Consider the following 23,541-nt stretch of genomic DNA (forward strand, 5'->3'; position numbering starts at 1 on the left):
TCCACCATCTGATCTGGATATGGCCCGGATCCGGCTGACTGCAGTAAACCTTGGGATAAAACAGAGACTAACATTAGAGTAGATGCCATTCTTCTGATGATGCAACGGGTACATCAGGTGGGAAGTGTTCCCGGTTCCGGCTGTACCTAGTAATGCAGCCTAACAATCATTTAATTGAAAAAAAGTGTTTTATGTGTATGCCTTTTAGTCTAGATTTAAACTGACAGAGTGTGTCTGCTTCCCGAACAATGCTAGGAAGGCCGTTCCAGAGTTTAGGTGCTAAATAGGAAAAGGATCGACCGCCTGCAGTTGATTCAATATTCTCGGTATTATCAGCTGGCCAGAATTTTGAGACTGCAGTAGACGTGATGGAGTATAATATGTTAAGAGCTCGCTCAAATACTGGGGAGCTAAACCATTTAGTGCTTTGTAAGTAATAAGCAAGATTTTAAAATGTATGCAATGTTTGTTTAATAGGGAGCCAGTGCGGTTTTGATAGAACCGGGCTAATATGGTCATACGTCTTGGTTCTAGTAAGAACTCAAGCTACTGCGTTTTGGACCAGCTGGAGTTTGTTTATTAGGCGAGCAGGGCAACCACCCAGTAAAGCATTACAATAATCTAGCCTTGAGGTCATGAACGCATGAACTAACTGTTCAGATTTTGCATTGAGAGCATGTGCCGTAATTTAGATATATTTTTAAGATGGTACAATGCAGTTTTACAGATTCTAGAAACGTGGCTTTCAAATGAGAGATTGGTATCAAAGAGCACACCCAGGTTCCTAACTGACGACGAGGACTTGACAGAGCAGCCATCAAATGTTAGACAGTATTCTAGGTTACTACTTGTGGAGCTTTTTTTGTCCAATACTTAAAAATTCATTTTTTTCTGAATTTAGTTGCAGGAAATTACTGGTCATCCAATTTTTTATAGCAGCTATGCATTCCGTTAATCTTGTGAATATGTTAGTTTTGTCAGGGCGTGAAGAAATATAGACCTGAGCTCAGGCTCAAGAGTTTGTGTGGGAACTCGGATTGAAGTGTGTTCCGCGCTTAAAGCAAGCCTTCTTTTAACTGTTAAAGACTGCATTCGGAAACCGTTCGGTACACGCGTGCACCGAACCGGAAGCCCTGTACCGAAACGGTTCGGTGCGAATACGTGTACCGTTACACCCCTAATAGTAATTAGAACTATAATGTGGCAAATATAAATTAACAAAAATGTATGATTCATCATATTAAACAGGATTTAGAGAATTATGGGGTTGTGGTGGTGCTTGAGAAAGGATTGATTATTTAGTGTTTCTGTAAAAAAGAACTAACAATAATCATTAAAAAAAATTATAATAATAATACTTACTAATAATATAAAACACACTGTGCACTGTGATAATTTGATGATTTAACTACAGATGGTGATAGAGAGAGAAAAAAAATAACAATAGGAAAAATTACAACACAGGCAGTCAGTCGAAGTGATGGATCATGATCCTATGAATGGTGAACAGTTGCAAGAAAATATTTGTGAATTCTTTGGAATCACAATTTTTACACTGATTACTAATAAAGTATGATCTGATCTGAGTCAGAACACAGTCTGACTAAACTAATAACATGCATTTGTACTTTTCAAGCTAATGTTTTTATGCATTTTGTGTGTGTGTGTGTGTGGGGGGGGGTTTCCATGATCATGTAATGTGTAATAATTCCTTTTTTTGTGTTATTCAGGTGTTCCTTGCATAACAGACTGTGTGATGGCTGAGCTTGAGAAATTAGGGATGAAGTATCGTGTGGCTCTGCGGTAATACACACTTAAATTACATACATGTAACAATAATAGTGTCTCGGACCAAACCAATTGAAAGTAATCAATTTGAACTATTTGCAACCCTGTGTGTGTGTGTGTGTGTGTGTGTGTGTGTGTGTGTGTGTGTGTGTGTGTGTGTGTGTGTGTGTGTGTGTGTGTGTGTGTGTGTGTGTGTGTGTGTGTGTGTGTGTGTGTGTGTGTGTGTGTGTGTGTGTGTGTGTGTGTGTGTGTGTGTGTGTGTGTGTGTGTGTGTGTGTGTGTGTGTGTGTGTGTGTGTGTGTGTGTGTGGGCGCGTGTGTGTGGGCGCGTGTGTGTGGGCGCGTGTGTGTGGGCGCGTGTGTGTGTGTGTGGGCGCGTGTGTGTGTGTGTGGGCGCGTGTGGGCGCGTGTGGGCGCGTGTGGGCGCGTGTGGGCGCGTGTGGGCGCGCGTGGGCGCGCGTGGGCGCGCGTGGGCGTGTGGGCATGTTTTCGTGAAATATCAGGACACAAATGTGTATAATGACATGGGTATGACATAGGTATTACAAAAAGAGGGTGAAATATGAGGACGTTCCCCATGTCCTCACTTTTCAAAATGCTTATAAATCACACAGAACAAGTTTTTTTTCACAGAAAGTGAACTGCACAGTCTCCTGTGAGGGTTAGGTTTAGGGGCAGTGTAAGGGGATAGAAAATACGGTTTGTACGGTATAAAAACCATTACGCAATGGAATGTCCTCACATTTCACAAAAACAAACGTGTGTGTGTGTGTGTGTGTGTGTGTATAAATAAATAAATTATATATTATACAGTCACCTAAATAATTAGCTGTTCAATTTCTCATTAAAGGTCCTGTTCTTCGTGATCCCATTTTTCAAACTTTAGTTAGCGTGTAATGTTGCTGTTAGAGCATAAATAATACCTGTAAAATTATAAATCTCAAAGTTCAATGCCAAGCGAGATATTTTATTTAACAGAAGTTCCCTTTCAAAGCCTACAGCGAACGGCCAGTTTGGACTACATCCCTGTACTTCCTGCTTTAATGACATCAATAGAACAGTTTGTTGACTAACCTCCGCCCACAAGAATACGCAAAAAAGGGGGCGTGGTCGTGTTGCTCTCCCACGTGGAGAAGAGGAAGTGTTGCGTTCGGTTGCGTTTGTAGTGTTTGTCGCCATGTCGTCCAGACGCTGTTATTTTCATCCCGGAGTCAAATCATCTTTGTTTGGCCTTCAAGGACGCTGTACTTTGAGCGCATACATCTCCCCGTTATGGTAAGAGGCGTGACCTTTCCGGGCAACGTGCGCTAAGCTGCTGTCTGAGTATTTCACAATTTGCTCAGTTACTGGGATTTTCACGCACAACCATTTCTAGGGTTTACAAAGAATGGTGTGAAAAGGGGAAAACATCCAGTATGCGGCAGTCCTGTGGGCGAAAATGCCTTGTTGATGCTAGAGGTCAGAGGAGAATGGGCCGACTGATTCAAGCTGATAGAAGAGCAACTTTGACTGAAATTACCACTCGTTACAACCGAGGTATGCAGCAAAGCATTTGTGAGGCCACAACACGCACAACCTTGAGGCGGATGGGCTACAACAGCAGAAGACCCCACCGGGTACCACTCATCTCCACTACAAATAGGAAAAAGAGGCTACAATTTGCACGAGCTCACCAAAATTGGACAGTTGAAGACTGGAAATATGTTGCCTGGTCTGATGAGTCTCGATTTCTGTTGAGACATTCAGATGGTAGAGTCAGAATTTGGCGTAAACAGAATGAGAACATGGATCCATCATGCCTTGTTACCACTGTGCAGGCTGGTGGTGGTGGTGTAATGGTGTGGGGGATGTTTTCTAGGCACACTTTAGGCCCCTTAGTGCCAATTGGGCATCGTTTAAATGCCACGGCCTACCTGAGCATTGTTTCTGACCATGTCCATCCCTTTATGACCACCATGTACCCATCCTCTGATGGCTACTTCCAGCAGGATAATGCACATGTCACAAAGCTCGAATCATTTCAAATTGGTTTCTTGAACATGACAATGAGTTCACCGTACTAAAATGGCCCCCACAGTCACCAGATCTCAACCCAATAGAGCATCTTTGGGATGTGGTGGAACGGGAGCTTCGTGCCCTGGATGTGCATTCCACAAATTTCCATCAACTGCAAGATGCTATCCTATCAATATGGGCCAACATTTCTAAAGAATGCTTTCAGCACCTTGTTGAATCAATGCCACGTAGAATTAAGGCGAAAGGGGGTCAAACACAGTATTAGTATGGTGTTCCTAATAATCCTTTAGGTGAGTATATATATAATATTATATTAGGAATGCCACAATTCTCAATATAATATTGAACCGTTCGGTACGTAATTCACGATTCAATACGCGCTTGTGAATTGCGGGGGGTTTTTTTCGGTTTTGCATTTAATTAATAATTTTTCTACAAATTCTATCATTTGCCTCCATCCCAATATACTGAACAACGCGACATACATTCACATCACACGTTAGAGTTAGAGTTATACTCACGGTAGGGCTGTACGATTCATCGGAAAATAACCGAAACCGACATTCAGAACCTCTAACCGACGTATTTTTCCCATGTCGGTTATTTCGGTTTTCACGTGACTCCGCTCCGTCAGTCACATCAAGTGCAGTTTGCAGGCACACAGAGAAGCAGGAGCAGTTATCTGTGTTTATAGATGCCCAGAATCACTATAGTAACTGCATGTTTTACACAGTTTATATACAGGTCAGTGAAACACCGTTCTAATAGCCTATTCGCGCTGCCACCGACACACACACACACACACAGGCGGCGCACGCAAGCCCCGAAGCCAGATCGCTTTCACTTTCGTGCTCATAAAGTTTGTCAAGTAAATGCGTTTAAAGGCTTGCCAGTTTCAACATTTAAAGCGATTGTGCACTATTCAAAAATAACAATACGTATCCGTTCAGTGCTCAGCTTCTTTCTGTGACACAGAGAGCTGAGCCGTGTCGCGTCTCTGACAACGCGCGCGCGCGCCCTGAAGGCGGACCTTTTTCACCTGCATCCTCACAAAGCTTTGTCATTTGTATGTGTTTTAAGCCCTGCCAGTTTGAACATTAAAGCCAGTTTTCGACCATCAGATGTGTATTATGTTGAACTAATGCCTGATATATTGTAACAAACGAACACTGAGACAGAAGCTCGCACATCACGTGAAGATCGCGCAAAGAGCAGCGCAGAAACGCAGTGTCAACGCCGTCCTGTGACTAAAGTAAAGTCACTAAAGTAGCTTAGAAACTCAACCGTTATAGTAGGGGTGTAACGGTTCGCGTATTCGTACCGAACGGTTCACGGGGTGAGTTCCAAATGGAATCAGTATTCCCTATTTGATCATCCCTATGTGAGCAGGACACACGTGTACCGTATGTAGCAGTTTGGAATGCACTTGGCAAAGGGAGCGGCGTAAATTCCTCATTATCTTCAGCTGGGATGTTCCGGTGACAACGCAGCACAGTGTCCGTCAGCAGATCAGGGTTGCCAGATATTCACAACAAAACCCGCCCAATCGCTACTCAAAACTAGCCCAAAACAAGCCCAGTCTCATTTCAGTGGGGTTTTTTTGGTAAAAATCTCTTATGGGGGGTAAAATATATGTCTTTTTGGCAGGGTTTCCTGCTGAAATACGCATTCCCGGACCCGGTGCTAAATATCACACAATTGGGGTCGCTTCAACCTGCGGACATGTATGAACTTGGCAACACTGCAGCAGATGTCGCAGTTTTATCTGCATCATTTTCTTTTTTTTTAGCCTAACTGTTGCAAATAAAAATAAACATTTTTTTATTTTAAAATGTTTATAAAAATATGCTTTGTAATACTGTATATAAAAAGTAATATAACTCTTAAAAATATGAATTGTATATTTATTTATGCCGGCGCTGCGTTGTCACGGGAACATCCCAGCTGAAGATAATGAGGAAATTACGCCGCTCCCTTTGCCAAGTGCATTCCAAACTGCTACATACGATACACGCGTGTCCTGCTCACATAGGGATGATCAAATAGGGAATACTGATTCCATTTGGAACTCAATACACGAACCGTTACACCCCTACGTTATAGCATATATTTTAATACCTTTGAAGTAAGTACAAACCACACAGCTTCATAATGAATAGAGACGGTATGAGTAATTCACACACAATCACTCTCCCATTAATGCATTCAAATAAATGTAATGTAGGCCTACTGTGTTCATTTATCTGTATCTGATGTACAACAAACAGAAATCTGCCCCATAGACAATAACTGCTGAAAGTGAACCGTTTCCTTCAAGTGTTTTAAAATCACAAAGAAATGCACTTTTTCATTAGAAAAAAAAATTCCACCTTTAATAGTAGAAAATACTTACAGTACAAACCTTATCAGGAACTTAATCAAAAACCTTACGAGGGCAAACAATGAAAGAAAAAACAATCGTTCATTAATCGTAATCGAGGTAAAATGTTCAATTAATCAAGGTTTTTATTTTTGGTAAAATCGTTACAACCCTAACTCACGGAACACTATAGTTATTCACAATCACGAAAGTTCATTATTTGCATGCGTTTTAAAGCCTTCCGGTTTCATTCGCGTGCGCGGTTTTAACATGCGCTTTTCCGAACGTACGCACTAAACGCCTTTCAAACACGTGATTACAGGACTAAATAGTCGTCTTACTGTGCTAATACTGTCTAATACACACAAGGTTAACATAAACACAGTCGGTTATGTCTAAAGTGAAAGTAAAAACGCGTATGTCTGTATATTAGATGCGTACAGATCTTAAATTGACAGCAGCGCAGCCTAGTGAACATGCTGCCGCTTGTCCTTAAAGGGACAGTTCACCTCTAAAATGATGTCATTATTTACTCACTCTAATGTTGTTCCATATTAATTTCTTGTGTTGAACACAGACAGTTGAATACCAGACATTTGATGGTAGCCATTGACTTCCATATTATTATTTTCTACAATGGGGACCAGCAACTGTTTGGTTTCCAACATTCTTCAAAATATATTTTATGTCCAATGGAAGAAAGAACTTTTTTCAGGTTTAAAACAACTCGAGCGTGAGTAATCAATGACAGAATTTTAATTTTTGAGTCAGAACCGAACCAAACTGAGAACCGTGTTTAAAAAACCGAGGTATGTATTGAACAGTGGACTAACTGTATTGTTGCATCCCTAATAAATATATATATATTTGTATGTATGTATTCTTTTAATTTTGATGATTATAACTAACAACTTAGGAAAATCCCAAATTCAGTATCTCAGAAAATTAGAATATTACTTAAGAGTAAGACCAATACAAAGAAAGGATTTTTAGAAATCTTGGCCAACTGAAAAGTATTAGCATGTACAGCACTCAATACTTAGTTGGGGCTCCTTTTGCCTGAATTACTGCAGCAGTGCGGCGTGGCATGGAGTCTGTGGCACTGCTCGGGTGTTATGAGAGCCCAGGTTGCTCTGATAGTGGCCTTCAGCTCTTCGGTATTGTTGGGTCTGGCATATCGCATCTTCCTCTTGCCAATACCCCACATAGTTTCTATGGGGTTAAGGTCAGGCGAGTTTGCTGGCCAATTAAGAAGGGATACCATGGTCCTTAAATCAGGCACTGGTTGCTTTGGCTCTGTGTGCAGGTGCCAAGTCCTGTTGGAAAATGAAAACTGCATCTCCATAAAGTTGGTCAGCAGCAGGAAGCATGAAGTGCTCTAAAACTTCCTGGTATACGCTAGGGCTGTGTATCACCAGCAATGAGTCACGATACGATACGTATCACGATATGGATCAATTTGGAATTAAATTTATTTTGAGTTTAGTAACAGTAATATCTGTTATTGAATAACCAGTGCTATAACAGTTGTGATAACTGAAAAACTATTTTGTTTTTGTCATTAAAAAAAACAATGAGTTAAATGAAATAAATAAATTGTCACAAAAAAACTTTGGAAAGGTTCGGTCCAGTATTGATTATTTTGGATGTATATCAGGTACAATACATGGCAAATTTTTTGAATGTAAAACAAATCTTGCGATAAATCTAAAACAAATTTGGGAAAACAAATCTTACTAATGCTGTAAACTATGGGAGTCAGTTGTACTATAATATTAAAGGTAAAAATGAACAGATTTGTACAAACACTTAAATTACACAATTTACACAATTATGTTTTTTTAATAATAATAGTTATAATACTAACTTTACAAATTGCATAATCATATTTCTACTCTAATTCGGTTTGAAATGTAAACATTTAAATGACGGCTGTCATAAAAACTTGCCAGATTAATTCAAACATGCATTAAATATTGAAGAACATTCAAAATTATAATGTATATGGAATATGGTGCATATATTTAGAAAAATGCACCTCTCTAGAGTAAATTTTTCTAGCTGACCAACGAATATGGACACTGGATATGTTTTTTGAGGCAAATGTGACGTTGAAATGACATAGTTTACAAGCTGTTCTACTGACGCCTTTCCGCGTTTGAAACACTGATTGAGCTATTTCATGTGACATGATACGGATGTCAGTAAGTTGTACTCTATCTTTTGACACACATTCAGATGTTCATTCATGTTTATTTTGCGCTGTAACTGGTATTAAGTATTAAGGCGGAAGAGAAGATCCGTTCACATGCGTTGCGCGCGGCCGCTTCTACAGAGCTGAGCTGCGCCACAGCGCCAAAACGGTATTTATGTTTTTGAAATCTGAAACTTTGTTTTATATCAATAGCAACCAAGCACAAAGAGTATTGCTATTTAATGGATGTGAGGCGCGCTGCAATGTTCCGTTCATTCATTAACTGAAAACCTCTTCTCCATTTTGAATGTCTTGCACTGCTGCTCGCGTTGCGTTGGTTACATTCAAACGCACACAGTATCGATACAGCAGCTGCTGTATCGATAGGCGCATCGTCAGGAGTTCATGACGATGTATCGTTGTATCGATATTTTGAGCACAGCCCTAGTATACGCTAGCCTGGTTTTACCAGACTCTCGTACATTTCATTTGTACATAGAGTCTGGCCACTCTCCATTGACAAGCGTTTACTTCCTTGAAGGCGGGTTCTCTGTTGAAGTTTAAAACTATTGGATCTGCCAAGAGTCACTCTGAATCTGCCTAACCAATCGCTAACGTTTGGTCGTGACGTATGTCACGCGCCGTTCGCCTTTGATTCTCACATTAACTGAGCACACCACCTCAGTATCAGTGATAAAACCTCGTGCATTCGGATTGTTATTTATTCACGGTGGAGAGGAGAGTTTTGTGATCAGAACGCGCTGCTCTCGTGGTGCATATATCGTGCAATCATAACATGATTGTATGCTGTCAATAAAATGTCAAATGCTTAGTATGATAAGAATAAATGCTGCCTTGAATAACAGCCCAATTCAAATGTTTACGTGCTTTTCTTCTTTTATTTTTTGAGCGGTGGTGAAATATTTTGCTCTTGTAAACACTTGCCAGTATTTAAAGAAATACAAGTCTAGAAATGCAAATTACAGCTCACGCAACCGCGCAGTGCTCTGAAAGGGTCTATAAAGGATATAAACAGTGAGTTTTGAAGTGATATATTCTTGAAAACTCCGAGATGTGGATTCGGACAGCAATTACATTACCACACGACCTTGGTGTTTGTCAAAATTCGATAATTCAGCCTGGGTTTTTCTCGCGGGTGGTGGGAGACGGACGGCTTCAGCCAACTCCTTCACCACTAACGGAGCGAGCTGGAAAAGACTTTTCCCGGACCACAACATCAGCAGTACAGCAGTGATTGTTCTTGCTCCGTGTAACGGGAGTTCGTTTGTTCAGGGAAGAAGGAGGCGGGAACCGGCGAACGTTTAACAACTTTTAATCAAATAATAAACACAAAATGAAAGTAAAAGCGGCAGCCCCTCACGGACGACTGCCGCGCACAAACATAACAAAACCCAACTTAAAATCCAGTCCTGGTCCTCTCTCGTCCTTCACCGGTGTCGCTCGCCCTTATATGCCTCCGTGCTCCCTCATGCGAGGACTCGAGACCGGTGTGTCTCAATCACGCACACCGGTCTCGCTCGCTCGTCCACCTCGCCACACTTTTAACTTCTGGACATTCGTCAGCGCTGCCACACACTCGCATATTTCTCCGACGCCATTACTGAACTAAAACTCAAACTAGCGCACGACATCAACGTCATCGCTCTCAGCCACTCCCTCTGTGCGCTGATTGGACCGGTAAAAAATTGTTCGGGGGAAAACCTAAGCATACACCGCAGTCCCAGACGTAGTACTGAAGGAAAATGAAAATTGAGCGGAAGTACGTAGGAGGGCGGAGCCAGGCTAAGTATACGCCTGCGTTGACCTTGGACCTCAGAAAACACAGTGGACCAACACCAGCAGATGACATGGCACCCCAAATCATCACTGACTGTGGAAACTTTACACTGGACCTCAAGCAACATGGATTGTGTGCCTCTCCTCTCTTCCTCCAGACTCTTGGACCCTGAGTTCCAAAGAAAATGCAAAATTTACTTTCATCAGAGAACATAACTTTGGACCACTCAGCAGCAGTCCAGTCCTTTTTGTCTTTAACCCAGGCGAGACGCTTCTGATGCTGTCTGTTGTTCAAGAGTGGCTTGACGCAAGGAATGCGACAGCTGTAACCCATGTCTTGCAATTGTCTGTGTAGTGGTTCTTGAAGCACTGACTCCAGCTGCAGTCCACTCTTTGTGAATCTCCCCCACATTTTTTAATGGGTTTGGTTTCACAATCCTCTCCAGGGTGGGTTATCCCTATTGCTTGTACACTTTTTTTTCTACCACATCTTTTCCTTCCCTTCGTGCCTCTATTAATGTGCTTGGACACAGAGCTCTGTGAACAACCAGCCTCTTTTGCAATGACCTTTTGTGTCTTGCCCTCCTTGTGCAAGGTGTCAATGGTCATCTTTTGGACAACTGTCAAGTCAGCAGTCTTCCCCATGATTGTGTAGCCTACAGAACTAGACTGAAAGACCATTTAAAGGCCTTTGCAGGTGTGAGTTAATTAGCTGATTAGAGTGTGGCACCAGGTATCTTCAATATTTAACCAATATTCAAATTTTCTGAGATACTGAATTTGGGATTTTCCTTTAGTTGTCAGTTTTAATCATTAAAATTCAAAGAAATAAACATTTGAAATATATCAGTCTGTGTGTAATGGATTAATATAATATACAAGTTTCACTTTTTGAATGGAATTAGTGAAATAAATAAACTTTTTGATGATATTCTAATTATATGACCTGCGCGTGCGTGCGTGCGTGCGTGTGTGTGTGTGTAATAAAATGAATGATTTGACAATAGATAAAATAAGTCAAGTTAATGAGTAAGTGCATTAAAAGAATACTGGTGGTAGCAGCATGTATATGATTTATAGTGAGGGGGGTGTTCCAACAGTCTAGACACTAGACACAGTGCTCCAACAGTCTAGACACCTGTATAGGGATAATAGAGGCTACAGCTCTTGGAAAAAAGCAGTTTCCTCGGTCAGTGTATGAGACTGTATTGCCTGCTGGATAGGAGAGGGTCAAACAGGTTTAGCTATTTGCATCTTAAACTTTTACTTAAACAGAAGTGTCGTGCTAGAATTTACTTTTCGCTCCAGTAAAACTAGCAGTAGATGGTTTTAAAATTATTTATTTGATAGAATTAGAAGAGCAGGTCGGATGATATGAGATTTAAAATGTAATTAGTAATAAGTAGGGATGTACCGATGTATCGGCCAATAATCGGTTTTGACCGATAAAAGCATTTATTTTCACTATTGGCTGTCGGCCGTTTGTTTAAAAACAGCTGTGATCAGGGCTGATTTATATCCTGACAAATAAAAAGGGAGTGGAAATGTCATACTGCAACTCATATTGCATGTGAAGAAAACCTCTCGTGTTGAATTCAGGGCTGTCAAAGTTAACGCGACAATAACGCATTAACAGTTTAAAAAAACAGTGACGTAAAGCAGGCTCTATTTGACATATGAATATGAATCACCCGTAATTCAAGCCAGGGTAGTCAGGTCCGCATTTTTTTCTAGACCAAACATTATTTGTAGCACATCCCATCCAATGCACTTTTGATACTTCTGATAAGAAACAAAGTCTCTGCTTTCAAATTCTCTACTGTCCATTTTATCATAAAATTAAAACAAATGGCGTTTTGACGCTTTTAAATATGATGTGACTGATCGCTGTAGTGCTTCAGTTCAAGCGGCAGCATGTAGCATGAAAAAAACATGCATAAACATCAAAAGGTATGTTGAAAGACACGTACAACTTTCTGAAATGTATCATGTCTAATGCACTCTGTGTTTTAGTTGCTGAAAAATGTCAATAACAGCTTATGAACAATGTGTCACGTAATGTTGCATTACCTCTGGAAAGTTATCCAATTTTTACATTTCGCTAGTTAGCTATAAAACACTAGAGAGGAGGGGCTTATTTAATTTTAATTGTATATGTATGTTTGAATAAACTTGCCATGAATATACGTGAACTTATGTGCAACTGAGTTACACTGAGTTATACAAACATTTGTGTTTTTATTATTATATCTGAAAATAAATAGCAAATTAATATAATATCTGGGTTGTTAATTTTAACCTCTAATGTTATAGTAATGTACCACATGAGAGGGTTCCCTATATAGATAGTTTTCCCTTAAGAAAATCATACTACCTGTATCGGCAGATGTCATTCTAAATACTCGGCATTCGTATTGGCGGAGAAATTTAGAATTGGTGCATCTCTAGTAATAAGTTATGCGACAGAGTAATCTAATTGAAAAGCTGTTGCATGTGTGAATTGTAGCATTTACCAGAAATGTTAATATTTGTTGATAAATGATTATTTTACTGCAGTTTTCCTTTGTGAAATTGGCTACTCTTTCTTCCTTGGTTTTTATGGCTTTTTGAACTTTTTTTACAGGATTGCCAAAGATCCCCGCTTTGATCGCTTGCCTTGCTCACACAAAGGAACGTATGCTGATGACTGCTTGGTACAACGAGTAACACAGGTATTAGAACTTTGTTAGCTGTGGGGTTAGAAGTGTTTCGTATTCCCTAATAAATGACAACAATCAGAATTGAGAAAATTGCAAAGTTTTTGCAAACTTTGCAAATGAGCCAATCAAATAAGTTATTAAGACAGAGAACCAATAATAAAAAAAAAAACAAAGAAAAAAAAATTCAATTTTGACCCAGGTTTCAACAGGAATTTTACAGTTAGAATTACATGTTATACGTTACTGTTATACGTTGGATTATGTTATCCATCATGTCTCACACTCATTTTTGGGACTGAATTTTGTTGCTAAACTTTTTTTAAAGAGCACCTATCATGGCATTTAAAATATTGTTTTAGAAGTCCCCAACAACAGTTTTGCATGCATGCAATGACAAAAAAGACTTTAGTTTTCTTATAATATGCATTTATTTTTACCTGTTTTGACAGCGATTCTCAAATGATTCCTTTAGTGATTCACTTTTCAAAACCCCGCCTTTACGTGATGCTAATCTGTGGTGATTGGTCCGATGACCCAGTCAGTTGTGATTGGTATAGTCTGTGCAAAAATTTCGGAAACGGAACGCCCATCAAAGTCTTATAGTGACAGTAATTTGTTAATGTGTCAGGAGTTATGAATATGAAAACCGCGTCGGAACCGTTTGATTGTAATATGAGCCTCAGCTGATCTCATTCATAAAAAAACTCTATTCTCCTCACGAAGACTCGCGACAAATCAACATCCCTCAGGGCTTTTAGTTCAAAAGTGTGCAGATGAGGAGACATATTGATAGATTCTCATATGTCTGTGTCAAATTTCTAAACAGAGGAGTATTTTTTATTCAATACTTCCTCAAAATGCGCAGATGTCTCTTATGTGTTGTTTTCAATTCATACTGGCAGCCAGAGGGCGCTCTGTGCACATGTAGTCCATATATGGTACAGACAGACGAAGAAGATACCATGTGCCATAATAGAAGTCCATAATAAAAGCTTCCTGAGATCGCGAAACATGCAAATAGAGACATTTGACGATTAAATAAACACACAATCGCGACAAGGTATGGTTTGTCTTCAAGCCACTTAGTCTTCAAATGCTCATCCTTGGGCAGATGAACAAAGTTTGCTTTTGAGTCACACTTCAGAACACAGCGTCTCGTCGCCATGATGTTTTCTGGTTTTCACTGGCGTCTTGGAGCGCAATAAGTGGGCGTATCGTATTCAAATAACTTGACAAGTTGACGTCATCTAGTCAGAGAAAAAGCTTCGGTCTTCTAACGATTCTTAAAAATGACTCAGTCGACTCTTACTTTTGAAAGAAAATAACTATATATACGGTGTACTGTCATATTTCAAAACTTTGCAGGATGATTTTGTTCACTTAGATCTATGTTACACACTACATGAAAGGTAAATTTCAAAATTCCATGATAGGTGCTCTTTAAATTATGCACACCCATTGATAATGAGTTTTTTATGCTCCAATGGTTAATTTTCATCAGGAAGTGAAAGATTATGTAAGTAAAATGAATATATTTTGTTTGAAAGCATTCCGGAATGATATTGATTGTTTGTTGGATCCATATATTTGGACTATTTTTAGCAGTCATTAGTTGTAAGTTCTAATGAATTTAGTTAAATTCATTGATTTCAAAGGAGTTAATACTGGTAATTATATAATAATAATGTTATACATTTTATATAATTTCTTTTTTGTTATTCTCATGGATATTTAAAAAATATTTTCTTGTCAGATTTTTCATGAATAGGGAAAAAAAAAACATTTTTACATTTTTATTCAATAAAAAGGATGTGTAGTAATAACATGGTAATAATGAGAAGTTATTGATCCAATATATCCTGTATATTTTTTATTTAAGTTATGACTGTTTTATAAGATTACGTTCCAATGCAAAAATTGTATGCATATTTTTGAATGCATTATGAGGGTTAATAGATACCAAATGTAGAGAAGTTGAGCAAATTCACAACTAGAATGAGATCCACAAATATGTTTGGAAATAAAATAAAAACAATTACATACGATTTGTGAGTTAAATGTCAAATTAATCATTTGATACTATAAAACAATTCTAACTTCAGAGCTGATATACATATTTTATATTTTGCTTTACATTCTGATCAAAGGATTCCTTTTTACTCCACTAGCACAAGTGTTACATTGTGGCCACGGTGGACAGGGACCTAAAAAGGAGGATCCGGAAGATCCCGGGAGTCCCAATCATGTACATCTCCAACCACAGGTACCCCAGCTCTCACTCTGCTTGGTTTAATTAAGAACTAGTTTAATTAACAATGTATTAATTTACCCTTCGCTAAACCTTGCCTTAAAGTAAGTAATGAGGGGTCGTTGAGGGTAGGTGTGTGTGGGGGGGGTATTTTTACTAAATATTTTTCTATGAGATCATTGACATTTAACAGCTCAGTAAACAAGAAGGTAATATCAAGTAACTTACATTATTGAGTTGCCAGTGATATTGTCTGCTTTGCTTCACAAACAAAAATTATTTAAAAAACTAAGTCAAAGCAGGTTCAACAGTTTTAGAGCAACACACAATCATCATGTTTCTTTTCTGAATGCATCTTTTTTTTAACAATTCAGTTGAATGATTCAATTATTAAGTCATAATATTCAAAAAGATCACTTGTTGCTACTGGCTTAATGTGTAAATGGCTACCTGTTACATAACTGTCCTAGCTGCCTTGAACCGACGAGAAAATAAAATAGGGATCACTTCTGCAAAATATCCATGGAAGGATGTAGTGTATTTTTTAAGAATTAAACATTTGTATATATTTGTGAAAAGTGTTTCTGATTTTTTTGGCTCCTTTTTGTCTAATATCTACATAAACACATCACGTCAAACAATAATAGCAACAAAGCAAACAATCCCAAATAGAAAATGTTGTATAGTGCTAGAAAATGAGATAATGGCAGGTACAATAGATGTTGTATGCCAGTTCCTGAGAATGAGATCAGTCTTATCTGTAGTGTGTAAAATGGCATATAGATGCAGAAAAAAATCCTCACCACTAATGCACAGATGCTGCATACACTGCTGGGTAGTACTGATTTATATTCAAACTAGTAATCAGATTCCAAAAATCTACTCTAAAGTACTTGTAAATAGATTATATGTTTTAAAGTACTCAAATTAGTTACTTTTTATTAATTGCATATAATTCACACAATAGCAGTACATTGTTCATAATTTATTAATTATCCCCAATTAGGCTTTTAAATTTTTCTTTCTAAAAAAAAAAAGCATACCACATTTATAAGGATTTTTAAGGGAGGGGTTCTATAAAGTTTTTTTTTAAATCAATTTGGACTTCAATATTAATGTGTGTGTTTGTATATGCATATAAATTGTGTATATGTATTAAATTGTAACAGTAGAATATAATTTCACCTATGTAAATTAACAAAACTGTTATAACATTTATTTTACAGGTATAACATTGAGAGAATGCCTGACGATTATGGCGCACCACGGTTGTAGTACAGAGAAGTGTTTTTTTTTTGATGGATCTTGTTTTTTTTTAGTTGCTTTACTCCCACCTTCTACCTTTTTAAAAGATTTTCCCTGTGAAATGTATTCAGTACTCCACCATAGTCTTTGGCAGCCCAGATGCCCAGTGCACAGAAAATGGGTGGAAATTTGTGGAAAATGTATGAGATTGTTTTTTGAAAAAAAAATTGTAAGAAAGTGATCTGAAAAAAATAAAAATTATTAATCCCAAACATGAGTTCAAACTTCAGTGATCTAAGACACCCCCCCCCCCCCCCCCTTGTTATTTAGCACAAAATACAGATTTCTCAAAACTTTGTACATATGGAGACAAGTCATTATGAGCAAACAAGCTTAGTTTCATGAATTTATGATGCGGAGGGTAACCACAATTTCGACTGAAAGATGAAGGCTGTGATATTGATGTTGTCCACAGAATAAGGAATCTTTTACGCCTAATCTTTTTTTCTGTCCAGTTCATCCCTTTAAATGAAAATAAATGCATTAATCTTGTTCACTTGTATAACTACACTGCGGTTCAAAAGTTTTTGATCTGTAAGATTTTTAATGTCTTTACTGTCACTTTTGATCAATTTAATGCCTCCTTGCTGAATAAATTTATTAATTTCTTTAAGTTCTTTACATTTACATTTATGCATTTAGCAGACGCTTTTATCCAAAGCGACTTACAACTTGGGGGTACAATAAGCGATTGGTCATGAAGAGTCGAGTGAGCGCATCAAGTGCCTGAAATACTTAGTCTGTGTACATTTCTCAGTGTAGCACAGGCTAGAGTAGGGAGGTAAAAGGGAAGAAAGGATTTTTTTTTTTTTTTTTTAAGAGGTTAAGTGCTCACTGAAGAGATGAGTTTTCAACGAATCAGTGTTTCGGATGGCGTTGGGAAGATCGTTCCACCAGCTGGGAACGTTGAATGAAAAAGGGATTTTTTGCCTCTCTGTGATGGTACCACAAGCCTTCGCTCCTTAGCTGAACGAAGGCTTCTGGTGGGGGTGTGGAGTCGTAGAATCGAGTCAAAGTATGCAGGAGCTGAGCACGTGGTGGCTCTGTGGACAAGCGTCAGCGCCTTTAAACTTGCGAGCAGCGAGTGGTAGCTAGTGCAGAGAGATGAAGAGTGGTGTGACGTGGGTCCACACTCAATTTTTCAACTAAACATCGAAATAAATCTAATTAATAAACTAAATTAACCACATAAACTAAATTACTGATCTAATTATTGATCTAAAGCCCACACTGTCACTGTATGATAATTGAAATGAACTGATGACATCAGCGTTTTCTCCAGAATGGCTATACAGCTGAATAAAATTATGCTGCATTATTTTCCTGTTTAACACTGTAAAGCTGCTTTGAAACAATCTACATTGTTAAAAGCGCTATATAAATAAAGTTGACTTCGCTTGACTTGACTTGACTTTTGGGCTCATTGAAGACAAGACGTGCCGCTGCATTCTGGATCATTCGAAGTGTTTGGATTGCACAAGAGGGGAGTCCAGCCAGAAGCGCATTGCAGTAGTCAAGTCTGGAAATAACCAGGGCCTGGACAAGCAGCTGTGTTGCGTGCTCTGTTAGGAACGGTCTAATCTTCCTGATGTTGTAGAGCGCAAACCTGCACGAGCGAGCTGTCTTAGCAATGTGTTCTCTGAAGGACAACTGGTCATCAAATGTAACTCCAAGATTTCTGACTGATTTTGAAGGGGAGATCAGGGATGTACCTAACTGGATGGTGAAGTCATGTTGCATAGTGGGACTGGCAGGGAAGATGAGCAACTCAGTCTTTGACAGGTTGAGCTGTAGGTGATTTTTACTCATCCATGCAGAGATGTCGGCCAGACAGCTGGAGATTCTTGCAGCTACTGTGGGGTCGTCTGGTTGGAATGAAAGGTAGAGCTGAGTGTCATCAGCATAGCAGTGATATGAGAAGCCATGTGCCTGTATGATGGGACCCAATGAAGTTGTGTAAATGGAGAAAAGGAGAAGTCCAAGCACTGAGCCCTGAGGAACCCCCCTGTTCAGTTGATGTGCTAGGGATTCCTCTCCTCTCCAGGCAACCTTGAAAGACCTACCTGTGAGATAAGACTCAAACCAATGGAGCGGAGTCCCTGTGATGCCCAGTGATGAGAGAGTGGACAGAAGAATCTGATGATTGACCGTGTCGAAGGCAGCAGATAGATCAAGGAGGACGAGGACTGATGATTTGGACTCAGCTTTAGCTATCCGCAGCTTCAGTGACCGACAGTAGTGCAGTCTCTGTGGAGTGGCCCCTTTTGAAACCGGATTGGTTAACGTCCAGCTGATTATTCTGTGAGAGGAAGGATGAAACCTGGTTGAAAACAACTCGTTCAAGAGTTTTTGCTATGAATGGTAGGAGAGAGACAGGTCTGTAGTTATCTATGAGTGATGCGTTTAATGTGGGTTTCTTAAGCAGTGGAGTTACCCGAGCCTGCTTGAAAGTGGTGGGGAAAGTGCCAGTGCAGAGAGATGTGTTGATGATGTGTGTGACTGTGAGTGCTGGTAGGAGTGTAGGAGAGATGGCTTGAAGGAGATGCAAGGGAATGGGATCGAGAGGACAGGTGGTAGGATGGCTGGAGAGGAGAAGTTTAGATACTTTGGCCTCAGTGAGTGTAGAATATGAGGAGAGAGGATGTTCGGTTGTGGATGTGGCTGATCTAAAATCCACAGTGCGCGGGGGTGAGAACTGATTGCTGATAGTTGTTGTTTTGTTTGTGAAGAATTGTGCAAAGTCGTCTGGAGATAGGGAGGTGGTGGAGGAGGACAGAGCAGAGAGTTGAATGTTCTGAAAAGTGTGCGTGATTTAGAGGTGCTGCTGATCTTGTTTTGGAAATAACAAGATTTAGCTGCATGTATTTCATCCGAGAAGGATGAGAGCAGAGACTGATACTTAGCTAGATCAGATGGGTGGTTTGATTTATGCCATTTTCTCTCTGCTGCCCTGAGTATCGTCCGGTGTTCACAAATAACATCAGATAACCAAGGGTTAGAGGGAGTAGCTTGTGCTGGCCTAAAAGAAAGAGGGCAGATACTGTCTAGACAAGAAGTTAGAGTGGAGCATAAAGTGTCAGTTGCAGTGTTAACATCCATAGAGGAGAATTGTGTGGATGAGGGAAGGGAGGATGACAGAGCAGAGGAGAGATGAGAAGGAGAGAGTGAGCGCAGGTGTCGCCTGAAAGTAACTGGTGGAGGAACTGGTGGTGCGTGAGTAGTAAGTTGAAGATTAAATGTGATGATGAAATGATCTGAGATGTGTTGAGGTTTGACCAAAATGTTGTCAGTAGAGCAGCTGCGTGTGTAAATGAGGTCCAGATGGTTACCAGATTTGTGGGTATGTGAAGTGATGAGGCGTTTGAGATCGAATGAAGCTAGAAGGGTGTGGAAATTTGAAGCATAAGATTTTTCCAGGTGAATGTTGAAGTCGCCGAGTACTATGAGTGGGCAGCCATCCTGTGGAAATGAGGACAGCAGAACATCTAGCTCATGGACAAAGGTGATCACTGGACCTGGGGGACGGTAAATGACTACAATATGGATTTTAGTGGGAGTTGTAAGCGTAATAGCATGATATTCAAATGTGTTGTTATTGCAAAGAGCTGTGTGAGATGAGTATTTCCAATTGTTAGAAATGAGAAGACCTGTGCCTCGACCCCTCCCAGTCTGGCGAGGGGTGTGGGAGAAAGAGAAGTTATTAGAAAGAGCAGCAGGTGTTGCTGAGTCTTCTGGACGGACCCAAGTCTCAGTCAAGGCCAGGATTTTGAGAGCGGATTGGGTGATAAAGGCTGGAATGAAGTCAGCTTTATTGACAGCTGACTGACAATTCCATAGCCCCACAGAAAAAGAAAGAGAGGGAGGGGCATTAGAGGAGGAGGGAACAGGACGTAGATTAGCAATGTTACGGTGCCGTCTAATTGTCCGTGTAATAGTGGGGCGTGGTTGAGAGATAACGGGAATGGAGTGGACGCACATGGTTAGAGAGAGGAAAGAAAGATGAAAGGAGACAAGAATGGAGATCACTCAATGCCTTATCGGAGTCCTTGCCTCGGAGGAGTCGCGCAGAGGAAGAGTCGAATACAGATGTCTTTACCCGCGTCGGTCTTCACACGCAGAGGCTGAAAACGCGGGCTGAACGCTTCCGCGCCAGCTATGGAACGCTCGTTAAATAGATACTATTCGCTGCTGCTCACTCAGCTGGCTCTGATAATTAGACTTAAACACGCAGATGATGATAGCCCGTGAATGGCTTCAAATCAATACCAATTTCTGCCTGGATAGGGCAACTTAAGTGCAAAACGCTCGCTTAGTAATAACGAAGTCAAATCTTATTCAAATGCAATTTACTATGACAGTAATAAATTACTGACAGACAGAATAAAATACTATAATAGTAGGAGAATCAACACTGTTCTAGCAAGTTGCTACAACTTTAAGCCGTGCAACAGAACTAAAGAATATGTTCAAAACTTACATGCGCACTCTCCCGACCTGCTTCAAACGCCGTTCGCTTCCCGAATGACAAGAGACCTGACTACTGTATATATACTATTTTTCGTTCGCCCAGCTGGCTCTGATAATTAGACTTAAACGCGCAGATGTCTTTAACTTGACAAACAAACAAACACAGATGCACCTATCCTGGATCTTAGAGATGTAGTGCAGTTGAGGAAGTCTTAAAAAGAAAAATGAGTTTGTTGAATTTGTCTATTTGTGTTCATGCACGTTATAAATTACGATAAATTGTTTAAAACTGCAGTGTCAGTTTCAAATTTGTAGAATACTTGGATAGTTGTCTTGACGCATTTCATTTATAAAGGTTCACCACCTTAGGTTGGTTCCGAGTCATCCATGCCTTATTATTGTTATATAACTAGTGGCTAATAATCTAGGACAATAGACTTTTTTTTTTAATTGAGTTTCTAGTTTTTAACACCAAAATGAATTATGAATGAATAAATTCTTGTTTTTACATGTTTGATGGACCAACCATTTTTTGATTGGTCTGATCAAAAGGGAGCAGATGTGTTCAAGCCTTCAGCTATTTTTGTGAAATGGAGATCTGTTGAGAATTGTTTTTCATCTAGACATTTACAGTGGGGAGAACAAGTATTTGATACACTGCCGATTTTGCAGGTTTTCCTACTTACAAAGCATGTAGAGGTCTGTAATTTTTATCATGGGTACACTTCAACTGTGAGAGATGGAATCTCTAACAAAAATCCATAAAACCACATTGTATGATTTTTAAATAATTAATTTGTATTTTATTGCATGCCAAGTATTTGATCACCTACCAACCAGAAAGAATTCCAGCTCTCACAGACCTGTTAGTTTTTCTTTAAGAAGCCCTCCTGTTCTCCACTCATTACCTGTATTAACTGCGCCTGTTTGAACTTGTTACCTGTATAAAAGACACCTTTCCACACACTCACTCAATCAAACAGACTCCAACCTTTCCACAATTGCCAAGACCAGAGAGCTGTGTAAGGACATCGGGGATAAAATTGTAGACCTGCACAAGGCTGGGATTGGCTACAGGACAATAGGCAAGCAGCTTGGTGAGAAGGCAACAACTTTTGGCGCAATTATTAGAAAATGGAAGAAGTTCAAGATGACGGTCAATCTCCCTCGGTCTGGGGCACCATGCAAGATCTCACCTCGTGGAGCATCAATGATCATGAGGAAGGTGAGGGATCAGCCCAGAACTACACGGCAGGACCTGGTCAATGACCTGAAGAGAGCTGGGACCAAAGTCTCAAAGAAAACCATTAGTAACACACTACGCCGTCATGAATTAAAATACTGCAGTGCACGCAAGGTCCCCCTGCTTAATCCAGCGCATGTCCAGGCCTGTCTGAAGTTTGCCGATGACCATCTGGATGATCCAGAGGAGGAATGGGAGAAGGTCATGTGGTCTGATGAGACAAAAATAGAGCTTTTTGGTCTAAACTCCACTTACCGTGTTTTGAGGAAGAAGAAGGATGAGTACAACCCCAAGAACACCATCCCAACCGTGACGCATGGAGGTGAAAATATTCTTTGGGGACGCTTTTCTGCAAAGGGGACAGGACGACTGCACCGTATTGAGGGAAGGATGGATGGGGCCATGTATCGTGAGATCTTGGCCAACAACCTCCTTCCCTCAGTAAGAGCATTGAAGATGGGTCGTAACTGGGTCTTCCAGCATGACAACGACCCGAAACACACAGCCAGGGCAATTTAGGAGTGGCTCCGTAAGAAGCATCTCAAGGTCCTGGAGTGGCCTAGCCAGTCTCCAGACCTGAACCCAATAGAAAATCTTTGGAGGGAGCTGAAAGTCCGTATTGCCCAGAGACAGCCCCGAAACCTGAAGGATCTGGAGAAGGTCTGTATGGAGGAGTGGGCCAAAATCCCTGCTGCAGTGTGTGCAAACCTGGTCAAGAACTACAGGAAACATATGATCTCTGTAATTGCAAACAAAGGTTTCTGTACCAAATATTAAGTTCTGCTTTTCTGATGTATCAAATACTTGTGTCATGCAATAAAATGCAAATTAATTACTTTAAAATCATACAATGTGATTTTCTGGATTTTTACCTATGATAAAAATGACAGACTTCTACATGCTTTTTAAATGGGCAAACTTGCAAAATCGGCAGTGTATCAAAAACATGTTCTCCCCACTGTATGTTTTGAAAAAATGTTGATTGTTGTGTTCCCTTCAAAATGTTACTTAACTTTTCTTTACTTGGTTTTAGTACATTTCCTTTTTTTAATTAGAGAACGTTGAAGCTGAAATAATGCAGAAAAGTCTCAAGTAAACTGCAGTATTGAAAATAGCATAAAATATAAAAGAGAACATGAGCATTTTTGGAATATGTCTGCATGTTCCCATTGGCCTTTTTTTAACAGTCTCAGTTTATTATTAATGTCACATACTCCTCTCCATCTGGCATTGAAAATATTGAATTACCTTTGCATCAGGCATGAAACGGCACAATACAAACCAAGGTCTTGTGGATTGGCTGCAGATGGAAAGATTGAGAGCTAGTCAAGGCAAGTAAACATTCATCCTTGACAATTGATACTTTGTTTATAGAAGAGTTAAGGGACAACGTTAATTACAGATTACTTTATGTGACAAATGATGT

The 23,541-nt window shown here is 39.8% G+C and overlaps 1 protein-coding gene across 1 annotated transcript in view; it reads left to right on the forward strand.

Moving 5' to 3' along the window:
• Window positions 1-17,023, forward strand: part of fcf1 (FCF1 rRNA-processing protein) — a 31,341-nt gene extending 14,318 nt beyond the window's left edge. Inside the window, exons 5-8 of the mRNA XM_079833394.1 lie at window positions 1,731-1,803; window positions 12,777-12,864; window positions 15,021-15,115; window positions 16,327-17,023. Coding sequence (XP_079689520.1) covers window positions 1,731-1,803; window positions 12,777-12,864; window positions 15,021-15,115; window positions 16,327-16,375 — 305 coding nt within the window. The 3' untranslated portion in view covers window positions 16,376-17,023. The remainder of the gene's footprint in view (window positions 1-1,730; window positions 1,804-12,776; window positions 12,865-15,020; window positions 15,116-16,326) is intronic.
• The last annotated feature ends 6,518 nt before the right edge of the window (window positions 17,024-23,541 follow it).

Source organism: Gobio gobio (assembly GCF_949357685.1).
Source record: "Gobio gobio genome assembly, chromosome: 13".
Classification (NCBI taxonomy): domain Eukaryota; kingdom Metazoa; phylum Chordata; class Actinopteri; order Cypriniformes; family Gobionidae; genus Gobio; species Gobio gobio.